Source organism: Capricornis sumatraensis, chromosome 15, assembly GCF_032405125.1.
Source record: "Capricornis sumatraensis isolate serow.1 chromosome 15, serow.2, whole genome shotgun sequence".
NCBI lineage: Eukaryota > Metazoa > Chordata > Mammalia > Artiodactyla > Bovidae > Capricornis > Capricornis sumatraensis.
In genome coordinates, this window is record NC_091083.1 from 79,487,062 (window position 1) to 79,508,986 (window position 21,925).

Below are 21,925 nucleotides of genomic sequence, written 5' to 3' on the forward strand. Positions count from 1 at the left end.
CTCAACCCAGGGACTGAACCCACATCTGTTTTCTCTCCTGCATTGCCAGGCAGATTCTTTACCCCTGAGCCACCTGAGAAGCCCCTTTCTGGTTTAGGGAGCACAAAGGTCAATATCGTGTCAAAATCATTTGGGAGTTGGGGGCTTTCTGTTCTTTGGATCTGATGGCCATTTACCAGCCACAACCATTGCCAAGAAGTACCCTCTCCTTGCTCAAGCAGAACTCAAATACTTCCTCCTCAGAACTGAGGGCTGCAGAGCCAGAAAGGAAGGAGATGCCTCTTCAACTTTGCCAAAAACCACCAAACTGCTCTTCAGAGCGTAGGTGCTAATGTGCATTCCCACCTCTCTCTTCCTGTCTTCCCACCTCCTTACCACCTTTTGGGGCGACAGGACCTGGAGACGTTTGCTGTGGTGACAACGCACTGCTGGCTAAACCTGTGTTTCACTGATTTCCAGAGAGGCTGAGCATGTGCTGCTACCTCTGATTCACGGGTATAACTTATTTCTATTACATGATCTTACGCTGTGTGACATTCATCTGAACATTGGTCTGGGGTGGCTTCTGTGAGGCTGTGTTTATCATTGTTAATGTTCCTTTTTTTCTTTTTGGTCCCATCCTGCGGCATGCAGGATCTTAGTTCCCTGACCAGGGATCAAACCCATGCCCTCTGTAGTGGAAACACAGAGTCCTAACTATTGGACTGCCAGGGAAGTCCCACCAATGTGTCTTCAGTGTTTACTATGTATCACTATTCTAACACATTTAACCCTCACAAAACCCTATGAGCTAAGTAACATTATTATCCCTTGAAGTAACCAAGGCATAGTTAAATAATTTATTCCAATTCACTCAGCTAGTCAGCGGTAGAGCCCACATTTGAACTCAGGCAGAGTCCCTGCTCTCAATTGCTCTGCAAAGACCTGGAGGCGTCTCATTCTAAGGACAGTATGACTTTAGCTGGTGCGTATGTAAGTGAGCACAGTCAGGGTAGCTGAAGTGTGCTAAAATAGATGACTAAGTACATTTTGAAAAAACTGAAGATACAATTTATCCTTTCAAGTGTGTTTATATTTGAGATCCAAGTCCCCAAAGTGAGAGGAAGCCAGCACACAGAAATATCCATGAACAAATTTATATCTGTTCTGCTTAAACTTAGCACCTCTCGCTTCATCCTTTGTCAATCTCTACTGCAAACACAGGGAAACACAAAGCAAGATGATGGTAAAATGAAATAGCAAATCTTGTGAAAGATGCAAGGGTTTGAGAAATTAATTAAAGTGATGCTGGAGGATAGCCTGAAGCATGTGTGAATCCATTGACAAACAATAATCTGGTCTGCGAGATAGCTGAACAAGAAACCGTAAAAATGATGATGAGGGAATCAATATTTCAGAGGAAAGACTCACACGTCAAGGGATTAAGAGAACAAACTGAAAGTGAAAGTCTCTCAGTCGTGTCCGACTCTTGCAATCCCATGGAATATCCAGTCCATGGAATTCTCCAGGCCAGAGTACTGGAGTGGGTAGCCATTTCCTTCTCCAGGGGATCTTCCCAGCCCAGGGATCGAACCCAGGTCTCCTGCATTGTAGGCGAATTCTTTACCAGCTGAGCCACCAGGGAAGGGAAAACTCATTAAATCCTCAAATACATTTGCAAAAGTGACTCTGTATGATTTGCTGTGAAAATAGAAGGTGACATAAAGGATACCAAATGGTGCTATCATTTAAATTTATTTAACAAATTATCCCCTCCCTGCCTCTAATTGACATTTCGTTTCATCTAATTAAAGAATCAACCCATAACCTAACCACAATTATAACATAACCTTTGTTAAATACTGTTAGACTATAACACAGAATAAGGTTATTTTTCAAAATTGTGTATTTTCACTTTTTCAAGATAAAATACTTAACTAAATACATTAAAAGTTCTGTTTAGTTGAACTGTTGGTCCACTTAAAGAAGGCTTTTTTTCTGGTTTCAGTCTTCTACAATTCCAGCTAACCTCTTTTATTCAAAACAGTATTACATATACCAATGACTTAAGAACTATTATTGAGGTTGTAGCTTTAACCTTCCCTTGGTATTCTTTTTCTTTTTCTCCCATAGTAACAGAATTTTTAGCTGGCCAAATGGCCACCCAGAACAAAGGCTACACTTCCCACACTCTTTCGCCATGTGACTTTGCTTCTCATTAGTGAGAGATAAGGAGAAACAGAAAGCAGCTGAGTCTCTGACCAATTTAAGAGCACCTAAGCATACAAACCTAAACATATAATGGAGAAGGAAAAGGCACCCTACTCCAGGACTCTTGCCTGGAAAATCCCATGGACAGAGAAGCCCGGTAGGCTGCAGTCCATAGGGTCGCAAAGAGTCGGACACGACTGAGCGACTTCACTTTCACTAAACATATAAAACAAGTATTAATAGACCCCAAGGGAGAAATAGACAGCAACAGAATAATAGTGGGGACTTTCGTACCCCACTTTCATCAACGGATAGATCATCCAGAGAGAAAGTCAACAGGGAAACATAGGTCTAAAATGATACGTCGGCCGGATAGACTTAGCACACATGCACAGAACGGTCCATCCAAAAGCAGCAGAATACACGTTCTTTTCAAGTGAACAGGAAGCATTCTCCAGGGCAGATCACATGTTAGGCCACAAAACAAATCTTAATAAATTTATGAAAACTGAAATTTTATCAAGCACCTTTGTCACACAGAATGGTATGAAACTAGAAATCAGTTACAAGAAGAAAATTGGAAAATTCACAAATACATGGAGACTAAACAACATGCTAATACAGGGTACTGCACAACAAATCAGTTAAAGAAATCAAAAGAATGAAAAAAAAGTAACTTGAGGCAAATGAAAATGAAAATACAACACACTGAAACATACAGGATGCGGCAAAACAAGTTCTAAGCGATAAACGCCGACATCAAGAAACGAGAAAAAGTCTCAAATAAATAGCCTAAACTTTACAATTCAAGGAACCGGAAAAAGAACAAAGACCAAAGTCAGTAGAAGGAAAGAAACAATAGAGATTATGGCAAAAATAAATGAAATATAGAGATGAAAAAGACAATGGGAAAGATCAATGGAAACACAAACCGGTTCTTTGAAAAGATAAACAAAATTGGTAAAACTTTCAGCTAGACTCACCAGGAAGAAAAAGAGAGAGAATTCAAATCAAAAGGGAGACATTACAACTGACAAAAATACAAGGGACCGTGAAAGACTACCACCAGCAATTACAGGCCAGCAAGTCTGACAAGCTAGAAAACTGTAACTAGAAACATATAACCTACCAACACTGACTGATGAAGAAATAGGAACTCTGAGCAGACCAATTGCTAGAAAGAAGGTTGAATCAATAATCAAACACTTCCCAAAATACAAAAGTCCAGGAACAGACAGCTTTATAGGTGAGTTCTACCAAAAATTCAAAGAACAATTAATACCAGCCTTTCTCAAACTCTTCCAAAAAAAAAAACCAAAACCAGAATAGGAAGGAATAACTCCACATTCATCTTATAAGGCATGCATTACCCTAATATCAAAATCAGCCAAGGACACCACAAGTAAAGAAAAGTACAGGCCAATATCTCTGATGAACACAGAATGCAAAAATCTCCAACAAAATATTAGCAAACTGAATTCAATAATACATTAAAGGTGTTATATATCATGACCAGGCAGGATTTATTCCAGAAATTCAAGGGTAGTTCACCATCCCCCAATCAATCAATGTGCACACCACATTAAAAAATGAAAGATAAAAATCATCTCAGCAGATTCAGAAAAAGGATTGGACAAAATTCAACAATGATTTATGAGGAAAACTCTCAAAAAAGGGACTGTAGAGGAACGTATGTCAACATAATAAAACTCATAGCTTACATCATATTTAACAGTGAAAAACTGGTAACTTTTCCTCTAAGATCAGGAACGAGACAAGGGAACTCACTGCCACCACTTTTATTCCATATTGTATTGGAAATCCTAGTCAATGCAATGAGGCAAAAAAAGAAAGAAAATCATCCCAGTCATAAAGGAAGAAGTGAAACTATTTGTAGATGACATGACATTACACACAGAAAACCCTAAAGACTCCAACAAAACTGTTAGAACTAATAAATTAATTCAGTAAAGCTGCAGGATACAAAGTCAATACACAAAAGTCTGTTGAGTTTCTATACATTAATAACAAGCTATCAGGAAGATAAATTAATAAAACAAACCCATTTACAATTGCATAAAAAAGAATAAAATATCTGGGAACAAATTTAACCAAGGTGATGAAAGACTTCTGCACTAAAATCTAAGACTTTAGTTAAGGAAAGAAACAGAAGACACAGATAAATGGAAAGGTATCCCATGCTCATGGGTTGGGAGAATTAATATTGTTAAAATGTTGATATTAGGACTTCGCTGGTGGCACAGTGGATAAGAAACCATCTGCCAATGCTGGAGACATGATTTGATCCCTGGTTCAAGAAGATTCCACATACTGCAGAGCAACTAAACCCATGCACCACGATTACTGAGCCTGTGCTCTAGCACCCACAAGTCACAGCCACCGAGTCTGCATGCCACAGTTACTGAACCCCACATGCCCTAGAGCCCACGAGTCACAACTGCTGTGCCCATGTGCCCAGAGCCTGTACTCTGCAACAAGAAGCAACTGCAGTGGGAAGCCTGTGTACTGAAATGAAGAGTAGCTCCTGTTTACTACAACCAGATAAAGCCTGTGCAAAAGCAATGAAGACCTTGTGCAGCCAAAAAAAAAAAAAAAAAGAAAAGTCAATACTATTCAAAGCAATCTACAGATTCAATGCAATCCCTATCAAATTTCCAATGGCATTTAAAAAATTATTATTTACAAATTTTATTTATCTTGTTTACTTATTCATTTTTGGTTGTGCTATGTGGATGAAACCTGTGCCCCCAGCAATGGAAGTATGGAGTCCTAACCACTAGACCATCCAGTGGCATTTTTCACAGAGACAGAAAACATAATCTTAAAATTTATATGGAACCACAGAAGACCTCAAATAGTCAAAGCAATTTTGAGAAATAAGAACGCAGCTGGAGCATCATGTTCCTTGATTTCAAACCGTATCACAAAGCAACAGTAATCAAAACAGTATGGTGTTGGCATAAAAATAGACATAGGTCAATGAAATAGATTAGAAAGTCCATAAATAAATCCATGCATATATGGTTGGTTAATTTATGCCAAAAGAGCCCAGAATATATGTTGGGGGAAAGGAGAGTCTCTTGAATAAATGGAAGTGGGAAAACTGGACAGCCACATGTGAAAGAATTAAACTGAACTGCTATCTTTCACCACAGGCAAAGTTGACTCAAAATGGATTAAAGACTCGGAACATATGATGTGAAATCATCATTTGATATGGGTCTTGGTGATGATTTTTTTTTTTTTTACTTTGACACCAAAGGCAATAAAAACCTAAGGAAATAAGTGGGACAACACCAAACACAGCAGAGGAACACTGCACGACAGAATGAAAAGACAATTGACCAAATAAGAGAAAATACTTGCAGATCATTACATCTGATAGGGGGTTAATATCCAAAATACATAAAAACTCATGCAACGCAATAGGAAAAACGAAAACAATCCAATTAAAAAGGGGGCAACAGATCTGAACAGACATTTTTTTCCAAGGAAGACATACAGATGGTCAACAGGTACATCTAAATCCACATCATTAATCATCAGGGAGATAAAAATCAAAACCACAATGAGAGATTACCTCACATATGTTAGAATGTGCTGTGTGCCAAGTTGCTTCAGTTGCGTCCAACTCTTTGTAAGTCTGACTGTAGCCCACCAGGCTCCTCTGTTCAGGAGGATTCTCCAGGCAAGAATACTGGAGTGGGTTGCCATGCCCTCCTCCAGGGAATCTTTCCGATCCAGGGATCGAATCTGCACCTCTTACGTCTCCTGCATTGGCAGGTGGGTTCTTTACCACTAGCGCCACCTGGGAAGGCTCCCTGTTAGAATACCAGTTATCAAAAAGGCAAAGAATACTAAGTGTCGGAGAGGATTTGGAGGAAAGGGAACCCTTGTTCATTGTGGGAATGTAAATTGGTATGGCTATTATGGAAAACAGTTTGGAAGCTCCTCAAAAACTAAAAATAAAGCTACCACATGATCCAGCAATTCTACCTCTTGAGTATCTATTCGAACAAAAGGAAAACACAAACCTGAAAGCTACCTGCATCCCATGTTCATTGCAACATTATTTATAGCAGCCAAGAGACAGAAACAATCTAAGTGTCTTCCGTGGACGTATGAATGAACAAAATGGAGACATCCGTTCCTCTCTGTCACTCCCGCCCAAACAAGTCCCTTGTAGCTTGAGCACAACTTCCTGGGGTTACGACACCCGAGTCACAATATCTGATTTCACAACTGCCTTGGCTCCTTACTCTAGGTGGGGAGTGTTTGATTATTTTTCTAAATTAAAGCAAATTAAATCGAGTTTGGAGGATTTTGCAACGTTGCTGGAGGTAAGCGACTGTAATTGTGCCTTTGCCTTAGGCAACCAGCCGGGCAGGTGAGTCTCCAGAACCCACCAAAGTACCTCCTGCAAGATAAAGAGACAGGAAGTCTCACTCACTCTCCACCTAGGATGCAACACTGTGGGCACCCAGTGGCAGAGGAGATGGAGCACCCTGGGCAGTGCAGACAGTCAAGTGTAGACGAACAGCGCGCGGTCATCTGCAGAGCAGCCAGTCCCCGCGCACTGGGCTCTCCATCCTCCACGCCAATTTTAATCCCCTTGCCTCACCCCAGTGTTCTGGAAGCTTGTTCCATGCTGATGGCCTTAACTCAATGAAGTAGTCCTCAGCGGCTTAAATGACGCAATTCACAGAGAACTCACGCTCCCGCCCGGGTACTTCATGGCCTCTCTACTGTATTTCAAATTTTAAAGCGGCTCTATAAGCAAATAAATCTATTTTTCTAACCCATTTAGAAGGCAAGGTGTAGCTTTTAAATTAAAGTTGTTGGGACCTCCCCCTCCCCGCAGCACAGGGACCACAGCGGAGAAGGCAGCGATCCGAGGCAGGGACTGGGCGCCACGTCGGTGGTTCCGTCTGCGCACGCGCCCACCCGCAGCCTGGCTCACCTGTCCGGTAGCCCGTGCTGTTGAGATACACGGCAAAGGTGCGGCTCTCATGCTGTGCCTGCCAGGAGGGCGAGGAGCAGTTTTCATTGTTGGTGTAGGTGTTGTGGTTGTGAACGTACTTCCCGGTGAGGATGGAGGAGCGCGAGGGGCAGCACATGGGCGTGGTCACGAAGGCATTGATGAAGTGCGCCCCGCCCTGCTCCATGATGCGCCGCGTCTTGTTCATCACCTGCATGGAACCTGCAACCAGAGAGGAGGTGAGACGCGGGCCGGCCGATCTCCAGCGAGTGCGCCCCACTCGGGCACCGAACAATTAGAGACGGGCCCTGAGAGGCCCTGAGCAGGGCGGCACCCACACCCCTAGGAGGGGAATGCGTTTTGGAAATCTCCAGGGGCAGGCTGGGGGGCACTCTTGGCATTTGTGGGCAGCTGCCCACAACACTTCCCTGGTGGCTCAGACGGTAAAGCGTCCGCCTACAAGGTGGGAGACCCGGGTTTGATCCCTTGGTCAGGAAGATCCCCTGGAGAAGGAAATGGTCAACCCACTCTGGAACTCTTGCCTGGAGAATTTCATGGATGGAGGAGCCTGCCTCGTAGGCTAAAATCCATGGGGTCACAAAGAGCGGGATAGACTGAGCAACTTCACTTTTCACTTTTTTTTCACTTTCAGACCACAGTGCAATGAGGAAGTACTCTGCCAGCCCCTGGTTCCACTGGCATTCATAGGGGCAGGTAGGTAAAAACCTGTTCATAAGTTATCTGAGCCTAGTAAAGAACTTTGTCTTGCATATAAACAGAACATCTTTTTTTTGCAGGGTATTAATATACACTGATTTTTTTTTTTTTTTGGAAAGCAACCACTGTGTAAACAGAGAGAAGATTATACCTTGTTTCATTTGGAACTTTCCCAAGAACTGTTCCCTCTTAATGAAATCTGATCATGCCAACCTGGCAACCCCCGCCCGCCTTCTCTCTAAATACATCTTGTCTCTGCTGAAACGCTCTGTGTCAGTCACGACCCGTGGTGGCTGCCTTTGTCCACCTTGTCCTTCCAGCTTGGAACCCACTCCCCACCTCCCTGCACATCTCACTCATCACTGCAGCCACCCCTCCCTGGGATCGCTGTGGCTTCTGACTCCCTTGAGCTCTTACGACACATGTGGTACAATAAACCACTAGGAATGGTGATCCCACTGAGGCCTGTTCTTGTTTCTCAGTGAAGCTGTGAGCAGAGTAAGGTGCAGGACGGAAACGAGTTTGTGTGGAAACCCTACTGTGCGCCAGTGCCTGCACACTGTCCGCTCTACCGAGGGCTCCAGGCGTGCAAAGACTGTGCCTCGTTCAGTGCCCCATAGTGTGTAACACACAGTGGGCACTCAACACACGTGTGAAGAAGAATGGACGTGTAATCACATAACCCGGCTGGCACCCAGACACATAGGCAGTTTCATGGAAATCCTTTTTCTCTTCCTTCTAAGGCTATCCTCAGTTTTTTTCTTTTCCTTGTAGTACTTAAGGTCTATGGTGGGTTGAATGATACCCCCCTAAATATATATGTTCCTGTCCTATGTCCAGTCGCCTGTGAATGGAACCTAATTTAGACAAAGGGTCTCTGCAGAGGTACTAAAATATATTGAGCTGAGATTGGTTAGGATGTGGGACCTAAATCCAAGGACAAGTGTCCTTCCAAGAGACAGAAGGAAGAAGGCACACAGACATGGAGGGGAAGGCCATGTGAAGATGGAGGAGAGATGGGAAGGAGGCATGGATATCCCTCCAAGGAACTCCTCGGGCCTCCAGAAACTGGGTGAGCAGAGAAGGATTCACCCCTAGAGCCTCTGGAGGGATCACAGCCCTGCTGACACTGTGATTGCCGACTTCTGTCTCCACAGCGATGAGACAGTAAATTTCTGTTGCTTTAAGCCACCCAGTTTGTGCAATTTGTTAGGACAGCAGCAGGAAGCCAATCCAGGGTCCACCCGGGGTCTGAGGGTCTTGCTGGGGCCACAACCCCCAGAGACTTGAGAAGAGCACATCAGACCCGCCTCGGCACTCTGTCCCCAAAGAGGGAAAAGGAGATTTACGTGGCTCCTCTACCCAAACAGGTAAGGAGACAGCTCAAGCTTTCCCAGGGAAAACACAGATCATGTCTGTTCACTGCTTCAAATCATCCGGCAGCTTCCCTTCACATTCAGAAGAAAACACCAGTTCTTTACTGGGGGTCTAAGACTCTTGAGAGTCCCTTGGACTGCAAGGAGATCCAACCAGTCCATTCTGAAGGAGATCAGCCCTTGGTGTTCTTTGGAGGGAATGATGCTAAAGCTGAAACTCCAGTACTTTGGCCACCTCATGTGAAGAGTTGACTCATTGGAAAAGACTCTGATGCTGGGAGGGATTAGGGGCAGGAGGAGAAGGGATGACAGAGGATGAGATGGCTGGATGGCATCACTGACTTGATGGCCGTGAGTCTGAGTGAACTCCGGGAGTTGGTGATGGACAGGGAGGCCTGGCGTGCTGCTATTCATGGGGTTGCAAAGAGTCGGACATGGCTGAGCGACTGAACTGAACTGAAGACCCTTCTAGATCAGCCTTTCCTGCCAACCTACCTCCACGTTTCTTTGACCTCATCTATTCTTCTGTATATTCTTGCCACCTCTTCTGTGGATCCTTGCCACTGACTTCCAAAAGTAGGAAGTCAAGAGACACCCAGAGTAACAGACAAATTTGGCCTTGGAGTACAGAATGAAGCAGGGCAAAGGCTAACAGAGTTTTGCAAAGAGAATGCACTGGTGATAGCAATCACCCTCTTCCAACAACACAAGAGAAGACTCTACACATGGACATTACCAGATGGTCAACACCAAAATCAGATTCACTATATTCTTTGTAGCCAGAGATGAAGAAGCTCTATACAGTCAGCAAAAACAAGACCAGGAGCTGACTGTGGCTCAGACCATGAACTCCTTATTGCCAAATTCAGACTTAAATTGAAGAAAGTAGAGAAAACCACTAGACCATTCAGGTATGACCTAAATCAAATCCCTTACGATTATACAGTGGAAGTGAGAAATAGATTCAAGGGATTAGATCTGATAGAGGGTGCCTGAAGAATTATGAACAAAGGTTCATGACATTGTACAGGAGGCAGTGATCAACACTATCCCCAAGAAAAAGAAATGCAAAAACTCTAAATGGTTGTCTGAGGAGGTCTTACAAATAGCTGAGAAAAGAAGAGAAGCTAAAGGCAAAGGAGAAAAGATATACCCATTTGAATGCAGAGTTCCAAAGAATAGCAAGGAGAGATAAGAAAGCCTTCCTCAGTGATCAATGCAAAGAAATAGAGGAAAACAATAGAATGGGAAAGACGAGAGATCTCTTCAAGAAACTTAGATATCAAGGGAACATTTCATGCAAAGATGGGCACAATAATGGACAGAAACGGTATGGACCAAACCGAAGCAGAAGATATTAAAAAGAGGTGGCAAGAATACACAGAAGAACTATACAAAAAGATCTTAATGACCTGGATAACTACAATGGTGTGATCACTCAACTAGAGCCAGACATCCTGGAATGCGGTCAGGTGGGCCTTGGGAAGCATCACTACGAACAAAGCTAGTAGAGGTGATGGAATTCCAGTGGAGCTATTTCAAATCCTGAAAGATGATGCTGTGAAAGTGCTACACTCAATATGCCAGCAAGTTTGGAAAACTCAGTAGTGGCCACAGGACTGGAAAAGGTCAGTTTTCATTCCAATGCCAAAGAAAGGCAATGCCAAAGAATGCTCAAACTACCGCACAATTGCCCTCATCTCATACGGTAGCAAAGTAATGCTCAAAATTCTTCAAATCAGGCTTCAATAGTATGTGAACTGTGAAGTTCCAGATGTTCAAGCTGGATTTAGTAAAGGCAGAGGAACCAGAGATCAAGTTGCCAACATCCGCTGGATCATTGAAAAAGCAAGAGAGTTCCAGAAAAACATCTATTTTTGCTTTATTGACTATGCCAAAGCCTTTGACTGTGTGGATCACAATAAACTGTGGAAAATTCTGAAAGAGATGGGAATACCAGACCACCTGACCTGCCTCTTGAGAAACCTATATGCAGGTCAGGAAGCAACAGTTAGATGTGGACATGGAACAACAGACTGGTTCCAAATAGGAAAAGGAGTACGTCAAGGCTGTATATTGTCACCCTGCTTATTTAACTTATATGCAGAGCTCATCATGAGAAACGCTTAATATTAATAACCTCAGATATGCAGATGACACTACCCTTATGGCAGAAAGTGAAGAAGAATTAAAGAGCCTCTTAATGAAAGTGAAAGAGGAGAGTTAAAAAGTTGGCTTAAGACTCAACATTTAGAAAACTAAGATCATAGCATCTGGTCTCATCACTTCATGGAAAACAGATGGAGAAACAATGGAAACAGTGACAGACTTTATTTTCTTGGACTCTAAAATGACTGCAGATGGTGACTGCAGCCATGAAATTAAAAGACACTTGCTCCTTGGAAGAAAAGCTATGACCAACCTAGATAGCATATTAAAAAGCAGAGACATTACTTTGCCAACAAAGGTCCATCTAGTCAAAGCTATGGTTTTTCCAGTGGTCATGTATGGATGTGAGTTGGACTATAAAGAAAGCTGAGTGCCGAAGACCTGAAGCTTTTGAATTGTGGTGTTGGAGAAGACTCTTGGACTGTAAGGAAATCCAACCAGTCCATCCTAAAGGAAATCCATCCTGAATGTTCATTAGAAGGACTGTTGCTGAAACTGAAACTCCAATACTTTGGCCACCTGATGCAAAGAACTGACTCATTGGAAAAGACCCTGATGCTGGGAAAGATTGAAGGCGGGAGGAGAAGGGGACAACAGAGGATGGGATGCTTAGATGGCATCACTGACTCAATGGATATGATGAGTTTGAGCAAGCTTTGGGAGTTGGTGATGGACAGAGAAGCCTGGCATGCTGCAGTCCATGGGGTCGCGAAGAGTCGGACAACTGAGCACCTGAACTGAACTGAACTTCCCATCCCTTACTCGCTTGGCTACATGAGCTTCCTCTTTGTTTCTCAGCGGCTCCAGGCTCACCCCTGCCCCAGGATCTTCGCACTTGCTTTCTCCCTTCTGCTGGGGACTGCCTCTCTGAGACTTTGCTGGCTGGTCCGATTATTCAAATCTCAGCGGTCACCTCCTCCACAAGTCCTGGCCGAGTACTCCATCTGGAGGAGCTCCCTGCTTACTTGCTATCACACCCATGTAGGTTTCTTCTTAGCATTTTCCTCCTTCTGAAATGGCCTCCTTTACAAGTGCCCTTATTTGTAATCAGCCTCTGCTTTTGGACTGAGAGTTCAGAGTGATCCAGGGTGCTGTCCACCCCCTGCCCCCAGGAACATATAATTGATGCCCTGTAATATCCCACTGAACAACTGAAGGGGACAGAGCAGAGCCTGCCCTCTGGAGCCCAGTGCTGAAGCAGTTTTATAAGAGATGCCCACCTGGAACTAGGTGTGTTTCCTGAGCCTCTTGGCTAAGGTCACCCTGGTGGGCAAAGAACTGGCTTTGTGTCTGACCAAGAATCAGCAGGCCCTGGCGCTATGTAAGCATCTGTTGCCAAGGTCACCCGTCCTCCTGAGAAGTCCCAGTGGGTCCCATCTGTAACTGGTGGCAATTAGAGGGTTTCTACCAGGTGTGATAGCATCACTGACTCAGTGGGCACGAATCTGAGCAAACTCCGGGAGACAGTGAAGGACAGGGGAGGCTGCGGTGCTGCAGTCCATGGGATCGCAGAGTCAGACATGACTGAGCGACTGACACCAGGTGTGAAGTTGCCCTCTGAAGGGGATGGAGGTGGTGGGCTTTCCAAAGCTCCCCTCCACCAGCTGGTGCAAACTTGCTGGAACCTTCAGAGGGAGCAGGCCTCAGGATCAGGGTCCTCACCAGCCTTGGGGTGCATCCTTCTAGCCTCCTCCAGGTTATGCATCAAACCTCCCATATCTGAGAGGCCCTCCTTGGCTCCACACTGAAACTGCTGCCCCTCCTTCCAGCACCCCCCACCGCCCCTCCCTGCCTCACCTGCCCCCCAGCACTTACTGCCCTTGGACAGTTCACTTATTTGCGTGCTGCCCATTGCTCCACACTGGAACAGCTCCAAGGGAGCAGGGATCTAGGCTTATCCTCTTTACTGTCGTCTTCCCAAGCCCAGAACAGTGCCTGGCACGAAGTGACCGTTCAACAAACATCTGCTAAATTAACATAAAAATATATCCCACTCTCTGTGTTTCCATATAACTCAGGAGCCCAAGTGGGTCTATGTTCATGATTTGTGTGTATGTGTTGTGGGTAGTGGATTTAAAAAGAAATCTGACTTCAACTAGCAGCTAACAGACGATGTGCTCTGAGCCTGCCATACTCCCCAGCACCTTCTAGAGTCTGACACCAGCTCTGCGCCATCACATTACTTGCCGGTCCCTGAAGGCCCTGGTTTGGCAGCTCCTAATATCACCTAATTGTTGAGACAGCTCTAACTCGGCCCTAGGGTAGAGGGTGGTGCTGCACGTCTGTAACAATCACAATTAACGTGGTGACTGTTGTCAGCGGACTCTGCTTTACACACTGTGCTGGGCACACGGCTTGCACCGTGTTACTTAATCCTCCCCGCAAACCACTGAACAGAAGAGGGAGCCGGGAGCGGGGAGTTAGGGGCCTGGTGAGAACTGCAGGGCCAGGGAAGTGGGACAGGAGGACTTGAGCCCGGCGTGTTTGCCGGCGGAGGCGGGGGTTTCTGGTCACGTCCAGGAAGCATCCAGTGGACACCACTCAGGGGTGCTGATAACCCGGGAGGGGCGTGGAGGTCCCTACATGCTTGGTAACTCTCAGCTTCAGTGAGGCTCAGAATCATCCCCAGGACTGTCGTTTGGGTCCCCATGTCATCCTGGACATGACTTTAGCTGACGCACCAGCAGGGACAGTGGTTCGGGGTCGGTCACGTCACCAAGTGCCAGGGACCCCAGTGTGGGAAACTGATTCCCATTCACTCCTTCTCCAGGATACACCAACTCCAGGAGAAAGTCTCGGGTGGGTGCAGGGATGTGGTCATGTCCTTAACACTCACATGCTTCCTATTTCAAAGGGAAGAGATGAGGCCACGCCCTTGGAGCTCCGGGTGGGCAGCCGTATTAGCTTAAACTTGACTGCATGGTTTAACCTTCCTTCTACTTAAGGCAAGTGATGCTAGCTTCTCATTTAGGGTAGTAGAATCCTGTTCTCAAAAAATAATTACAGCCATTTCAAAAATAGCAATATAAGTGGCCCATAGACAGTGAAAATTGTGGAAGGGTCAGGGAATGGCTGGCATTTGGCACAACCTACAGTTGTCTGCCCAGTGATGCTATTGCTAAGAGACACCTTGGGCGTCCCCTGAGGCCCTCCCCTCTCCCCTAGTCTGTTGTTGCTCCATCGCTAAGTCACGTCTGGCTCTTTGCGACCCCGTGGACTCCTGCACACCAGGCTCCTCTGTCCTCCATTGTCTTCCAGAGTTTGCTCAAACTCACGTCCATTGAGTCGGTGATGCTATCCAACCATCTCCTCCTCTGTTGCCCCTTCTCCTCCTGTCTTCAGTCTTTCCCAGTATTGGGGCCTTTTCCAATGAGTCTGCTTTTTGTATCAGGTGGCCAAAGCACTGGAGCTTCAACAACAGTCCTTCCAATGACTATTCAGGACGGATTTCCTTTAGGATGGACTGGCTGGATCTCCTTGCAGTCCAAGGGACTCTCAAGAGTCTTCTCCAACACCACAGTTCAAAAACATCAATTCCTCGGGGCTCAGCTTTCTTTACGGACCAACTCTCACATCCTTCAGTTACTCAGGCAATAATCATGGCTTCTCTCTGGTCCCATCTTTCTGTTTCCACACCCAGCCCATCAGCAGAGCCTGCTGCCCTTTCTTAAAGGACACCCACAGTCAAGAGTCTTGTTGCCTCCTCCCCGAGCAGGCAGTCATTCTCTTCCCTCTGAATTAGGTCCACTGCTTCCTACGTGGACTCTCGCCATTTATTTCCAAAGGAGTAGCGGCAGTGGCTCTTCTCAGCATCATCCGTGGCTCCCACTCACCCAGAGAACAAAGTCTGTGAGGTCGAGCACAGCCCCTGCGGGCCTAGGCTCCCCATTCTTCCCCGCCCCCTGTGGTCCTTGCCTCTCCTCATGCTTGCCAACTTGCTCCCACCCCAGAGCCTTTGCCCAGGCTGTTCTTCCTGCTGGGGATGCCTCTCCCCAGCAATCCCAGGGCCTGGGTCCTCACCCCTCCTTGTTTTTACTCAAAAGTTCTCTTCCTGGGGGGAGGGGTGGTGTACAGGTAGGGGATTAAGAGGTACAAACTATTAGGCATAAGATAAACTGCAAGGATATGCTGCACGGCACTGGGAATACAGCCAATATTTTATAATGAGTATAAATGGAGCATGACCTTTAAGAATTGTGAATCACCACACACTATGCCTGTAACTTATAACATTGCACAACGACTATACTTCAATTAAAAAACAGTTCTCTTTTCCCGTGAGGCCTGCTCTGCTGACCACATCCACAATTTTACTCCCTTGTCGCCTGTATTTCATATCCGCTTCCTTTTTACGCTTTACGTTTTCAACTCTGCACGTGTTGATCTAACGCACTATATCTCAGGTTGGTCAAAAAATTTGTTCGGGTTTTCCCATAGCATCGGCTGGCAAACCCGAATGAACTTTTCGGTCAGCTCACTCCTCTGGCATATTTACCTCTTCACCTTGCTTGGTCACCCTCTCCGTAGCCCTAGATGTCAGCGCCACGAGAGCTGGGACCACTGACTATGCCCTGAGGTCTAGAACAGCCCTGAGGTCTAGGACAGCGCCCGGCACATAGTAGGTGTTCAATAAATATTTCTTGAAGGCATGAATCTAGGGCAGTCCAGGCAGAATCAAGCCTTTGCCTGCTCTTCCCAGACCACGAGGCAAAGAAGGACGCGCCCGGTAAAGAGGACTTGGCCTTGCTCGGGCTCTAGAGACCGCGGAAAGGATGAAGCTGGCCGCCCACCCGGCCTCTCAGACTCTCCTGGAAAGCAGGGGTCTGCCACCCGGTGAGTCATTCACCTGCAGTCAGCCGCCCTGGATGCTGCCTTGGCAAAAGGCAAACAGCCTGAGGGACTGATTCTTATTTGTAATGGGCTCCAAACCAGGGTCGCCACGTGCCCCTCAAGTCACATGAGCGATGGTCTGCTCTTTCCAACAGCTGCCTGCACGTGTCTGCTCGGGGCGCCCGCCCCGGCCCAAATAAGCCGGCTGCAGGGAAGCCGTGTCAATCTGCTATTAGAGCACAATCCAACGTTGCCCTAAATGACAGCGCATCTGGGCGTAAGCAGCGCGACATGTTAAGCCTCCCCTCGGGGACCGTAACCTGCTTGATGAGAACAGCCACAGCGACGGGGCCCGATAAATCCACATCTGGAACGGGAAAGCATATGATCTCATCTCCTTGCCCAGCACAGCCCTCATGCAGATGGACAGCTCCGAGGGGGAGGGAAGGGGCTGGAAGACCAGGCCACACAGAAATAAAAAGGCCAGCCAACCAAAACTCCTGTCGTCCAACACACGCCTGCGGACAAGCAGACAAAAACACAGCCGGCTTCTTTCTGTGATCACACCTTCCTCCCTTGCCAGGGTGCTGACACCTTTCTCGGTGACTCCGGTGGACTGGGCAGGCCCCCTCCCCACCCTGATGACTTAAATTCTGGTGCCCAAACCACGCGCCTGCCAGAAGCCTGGTGTATCCCCCACACCCTCATCTGCACACTCCCTTTCTCACTGCTTTTTTTTTGCAGGGGGGTTTGGGGGGCTCTCAGTGTACCACCAGGGCTATTATTTATTTGATTTGAAATTTTTCTTTAATGTGGCTTTAAAAATTTTGTTTTCAACCCAAGTGACGATGTAAAATTCTGGATTTGATGTGCTACTTAGATTTTTTTTTTTTTTTGGAAGCATATCAAAAGAGGTTTGTAAGTAGTAAAAATCAATGTTTGTCAACCTGTCACATAAGATGATTTTGCGCATGACCTATGTCATACATAGAAAGGCATGTGGGGAAACGCTGATTTAATGTGCACTTCTAGAGGTCTGGGTCAGGGCAACCACCATCTCTGGGGACTCAGCAGGTGCTGGGGGCTCTCAAGCTTCAAAACATGACCCGATTTTGGCCGTTCCTGGGACTTACGTGGCTCACGTCTATTTTCTGTCCTAGAAGTCTACGTCAGCTGAGAGGAGACACACCCTATATGCCCCTCCCCAAGACAAAATTCTGGAGCCCCCAACTTGGGTGGCATAATAGAGGAGGCATCGGTTTTGATGGATAACTAAGAGATACGCTTTCTGATCTTTGTTCTCTTAAAATGAGAGGTAAACATAGGCTGTGATGTCAGACCCTCCTTGGGAAAGTTGTGGGAGGTGGGACATGGTTAGCCAACCCAGGGTCCTGACTTAAATCAATGTTTAACCATTGCTATTTCTTACCTAGACTATTGTAGAATTTTAATTGAGATAAATATATGCAAAGCCTTTAGTTCAATGCCTGGCATAAAGAAAAGACTCAGAACATGTTAGCTTTTAAAAATGTAAATTACAGTAGCTCCCAACTATATATAGTATAACACAGAGTTCACAAATTGAGCGCCTCCTGTAGACTGCAGTCCATGGGGTCGCTGAGAGTCGGACACGACTGACCGACTTCACTTTCACTTTCCTGAATTGGAGAAGGAAATGGCAACCCGCTCCAGTGTTCTTGCCTGGAGGATCCCAGGGACGGCGGAGCCTGGTGGGCTGCCGCCTACGGGGTCACCCAGAGTCGGACACAACTGAAGTGACTCAGCAGCAGCAGAACAGGCTCTTGACTGCGTGTTGGATTTAGGTCTGCTTGGAAGTGGTTAAAAATGTGAATTAATTGCTAACTTTTAAGTTTTATTCGGGAGATTTCACATCAATCTGGATTTTAGGCTTAGCATGAAAATACACAGATGTGGCCTTGATGGGCACGCAGGTGGGTGGATCTGACTAGCCAAGGCTGGTTTTAGAAGGGCCCCTCTCCAGTCTGCATGGCCCCCATCAGGCCCACTCCCCTCACCCGCAGTACTGGCCTGGCCCTGCTGCACTGGGTTTGCCCTTCTCCAGGGGATCTTCCCAACAGGGGATCGAACCTGGGTCTCCCACATCGCAGGTGGATTCTTTACCATCTGACCCTCAAGGGAAGCCCTTGCAACCGTTAGCTGGTTCTATTCCAGCTGAAATGATCAGCTAAGTAAACTTGCAAAGCAACACTGTGGCCTGGAGACCCACAGAAAGCAGGCTTCAAGGGGGCATAGGGGGTAGTGGGTTTGGGTAAAAGCTGGAACTGAGCCTTGCCCTGGACAGGCAGGGGCTGGGGGGCTATGAGCTCAGGCCGCAGGTGGGGAAGCACGTGCGTCCTGTACCAGCCTCCAGCCGCTGGTGGCCACCTGCCAGGCTGGAATTTAAGTGACAGCCCTTGACCGGCCCTCAGCTGGCCCTTGAGTGTCCTGGAATCACCGCACTGTCACTGGCTCAGATTGTGAGCTGCCAGCTCGTGGCAACACCTGCTGAACGGCCACATCAGGCTGGGCCCCATCAGATCGATGGCCCCAGAAGTGCTCTGTCCCCAGCAGCGGGGCGAGGGGAAGGCCTGGGAAACAGACAGCAGCAATCAGAGGCCACCTCCGGCCCAGGGACCCCGCTGCCTCCCGAGCAGTTACATTTGATCCCCCTCCTCCTGTTGGAGAGTTCTCACTGCTGTCAGTTGGCAACAACTGCTGTGCCTGCAACTCAATCCAGAAAAATCCCCTGGATTCCTGGGACCTGCTTCTCAGACGAGGTTTCCTCATGGTGGTGGCAGAGGAGGAACCATTCCTAACCCTTGGAGATTACAAAATAAAATTAAATATTATTCTTGATTTCATCGATAAAAATCCAAGGCTTAAAACTGGTTCTTAACCCCAAAATCAGTTAAAGCAGATGTTGAAGAGGCAGAATTGGAATTTCGTTAATGAACACTAGACTGAAAAAAATGAGAAAAATCATGCAGTATTTGGAGAAAAATCTGCAAACCAGAGCCAGCAGAAGCTTCTGGGAAAAAATTCCAGCTCAGGCTTTCTCAATGGAGGGGAGGTGCCCTGGGGCAGGGCAGGTCATGGGTATAACAATGGTGCTCAGCAATGACTGGCAATTTCCGCTCTGAGGAGCTCCACCCAGAAACATCCCTCTTGCTAATAATTTTCCAACTTGCTGCCCCTGCCAGAGGCCATTGCCTCAATGAGGCAGCCTCTCCAAGGTGTTCTGTGCATTTTTCAGGGTGGGCTACAGTCAGTCACCCAGCCACCGTCCTGGTGGGTGATGTTGGCAAAGCAGCTGACGTCTGTCCCAAGTCTGAAAACCCATCCCTCCTCCCCCAGTCTATCTCGGTAAATGGCACCACCATCTGCCCAAGAGCTCAGCCAAAAACCTCAGTCATCCTTGATTCTCCTTCCCTCCCCTCCCACTGGTACTCCATCAACAAGGCGTGCTGACCTTCAAAACAAAACCTGCTCGTTTACTCCCTTCCCTTCGGTAGCACCCCCAATCACCTCCCACTGGGACAACTGGTCTATCAGATTCTGTTCCTGCCCCCCACTTCTCCACCAGCAGCCAGAGCCACTGAAAGCATGAAGCACGCATGCTTGACCTGCTCAGAACATTTCAGTCACTTTCCATTGGCCTGAGAATAAAATCCAGACCTTCCTCATCTCTTCCCTGCCCTCACCCCTATCCGTCTCCCCTCTCCCTCCCCAGGTCCAGCTGCCCTCCTCGAAGTGCTTAACATCCGGTCTGGGTCTGAGATGTTTCTCCCCCAGGCTTCCAGTGAACACCTCCTTCTCAGGGTGCCCATCACATAACCACATCCACTGCTGGAGTTGCTGCCCCTTCCTGGGACCCCTGCTCCTGATCTCTGGTGTGGCTGAGACCCCAGGTTGTCCGCCAACATCTGTTTCCCCTTCTTTCTTATTAACAGGCCCTGATTTTAATCTTCAACACACCCCGCTAGGAAACTGCATTTCCTAGACTCTCTTGCAGCGGAAGTGGTTCTCCCTTTAACCTTCTGGATCCACCTTCTGCTTAGTTCTCCAGCCCAGGGATCTCCCTGGATGGGCTGTACCCACTAGTGGCTTTATAGTCTGGCTTTGGCTGAGTTTGGCTGATGGGGGGCCCTGGCAGGAGATCAGCAAAAGGAAGTGCTAAGATTAGGGTCTGGATTCCTCCATCTCACTCCCTTGGTGTCAACAGAGGGTGACAACTCCCATTGAGTGGACCTATGTCTTAAGGGTTCCAGTAACCATTTGCTGCCCTAACCTCCTTGGTCTTGGAGTAGAGATGACCCCACTGCTACTAACTAACCTCGAGTGCTACCCTATCATTAGTGATTTATCCACACTTGCTCACCCCTTAGCAAAAAGTTAAACCCTCATTGAAAAAAATCTAGGTTTGAATGTGTCCTGTATTTCTTGCTGAGATCATGTGACTAATTAAATAAGTTCTGTCTGTGTTGTGGGTGATGTCTGGGATGAGTAAAGGGAGCTGACTTGACTTAAAGGTCCATTCTCTTCCCTTCTGCCTCCTCCTCCTCGCTATCTGGAATATGGCTGTGATGGCTGGAGATCCAGCAGCTATTCCGAGTCATGAAGGTGACCTTAAAGATGGAAGCCACACCATAAGCAGAATAGGATACAAAAGTAAAGCTTGGGTCCCTTATAACCTTGAAGCCACCCAGCTGGCCCTGAACAGCCAACTTCCAGACATTTTTATGTGATTAAGAAGCAAAATTCTGTCTTGTTTAAGCCACTGTTCTTTCCTATTTTCTTTCACAGGCAGCCAAACCTTATCCTGATACACTTAGCTTCCAAAATTTAAGTGATCTCCTAAATGGTGCTGAATTTAAAAAAGATCTTGCAGGAATGTGCTCGGCAAGTTGAACACCAGGGTGGGTCCAACTAAGTCTCTCTTCCTCCTCAATGACCGGCATCCACATGTTTTTCTAACACCAGTGAGCAGCGGCAGGAATGTCAGGAGCTGGTATCTCGGAGAGGCTGTGTTGGAAGTTACCACCGATCTGGCGTCCGGAATCTGGGCACACTATCCTAGGCTTCCAGCCATTTGGCTCCTGCAGAGCACCCAAGCCTGCAATTTAGAATTGATTTCTGAATATCAGTCTGCAGCACAGGGTGTGGTTTCCTTGTGTTCACAGATGGAAAGAGGCAAACAAGTGCCTGGCCAGAGGCCCTCCAGAGCTGCTTTCTCAAGTCAAGCTCTCCCATAAGACAGCCCTCCAGGCTGCAGGCTTGCCATTTGCAGGATCACTGGCCCCTCTGAACATCTGGTGAGGGTCTCTGACCCAGGAAAGCACGAACCGGCACATGATCTGCATGTAATTCCCACCCCCACCCCCCATTCCTGGCCCATCCAGGCCTGGGCCTCCCCACTTGAACTTCTGACTCTAAAGGTTGACAGCCTTGGACTCTACAACTGAGCTCTAGATAGCTTTCCTCATCTCTGTAAATAGACAATCCATTCCCCACCCCCAACCCCCACCAGATGTTCAGGCCAAAACCTTGGCGTTATTCTGGACTCCTCTTCCACTCCACATCAGGTCACTAGCACATCTTGTCAGCGCCACCCTCTAACTCTGGG

At 47.0% G+C, this 21,925-nt stretch overlaps 1 protein-coding gene across 3 annotated transcripts in view; it reads right to left on the bottom strand.

Annotated features, from left to right (window-relative positions):
* Window positions 1-21,925, bottom strand: part of SULF2 (sulfatase 2) — a 97,016-nt gene that overhangs the window by 68,267 nt on the left and 6,824 nt on the right. For all 3 annotated transcript variants that reach the window (XM_068986895.1, XM_068986896.1, XM_068986894.1), the window contains exon 2: window positions 7,172-7,411. In XM_068986895.1, coding sequence (XP_068842996.1) covers window positions 7,172-7,411 — 240 coding nt within the window. The remainder of the gene's footprint in view (window positions 1-7,171; window positions 7,412-21,925) is intronic.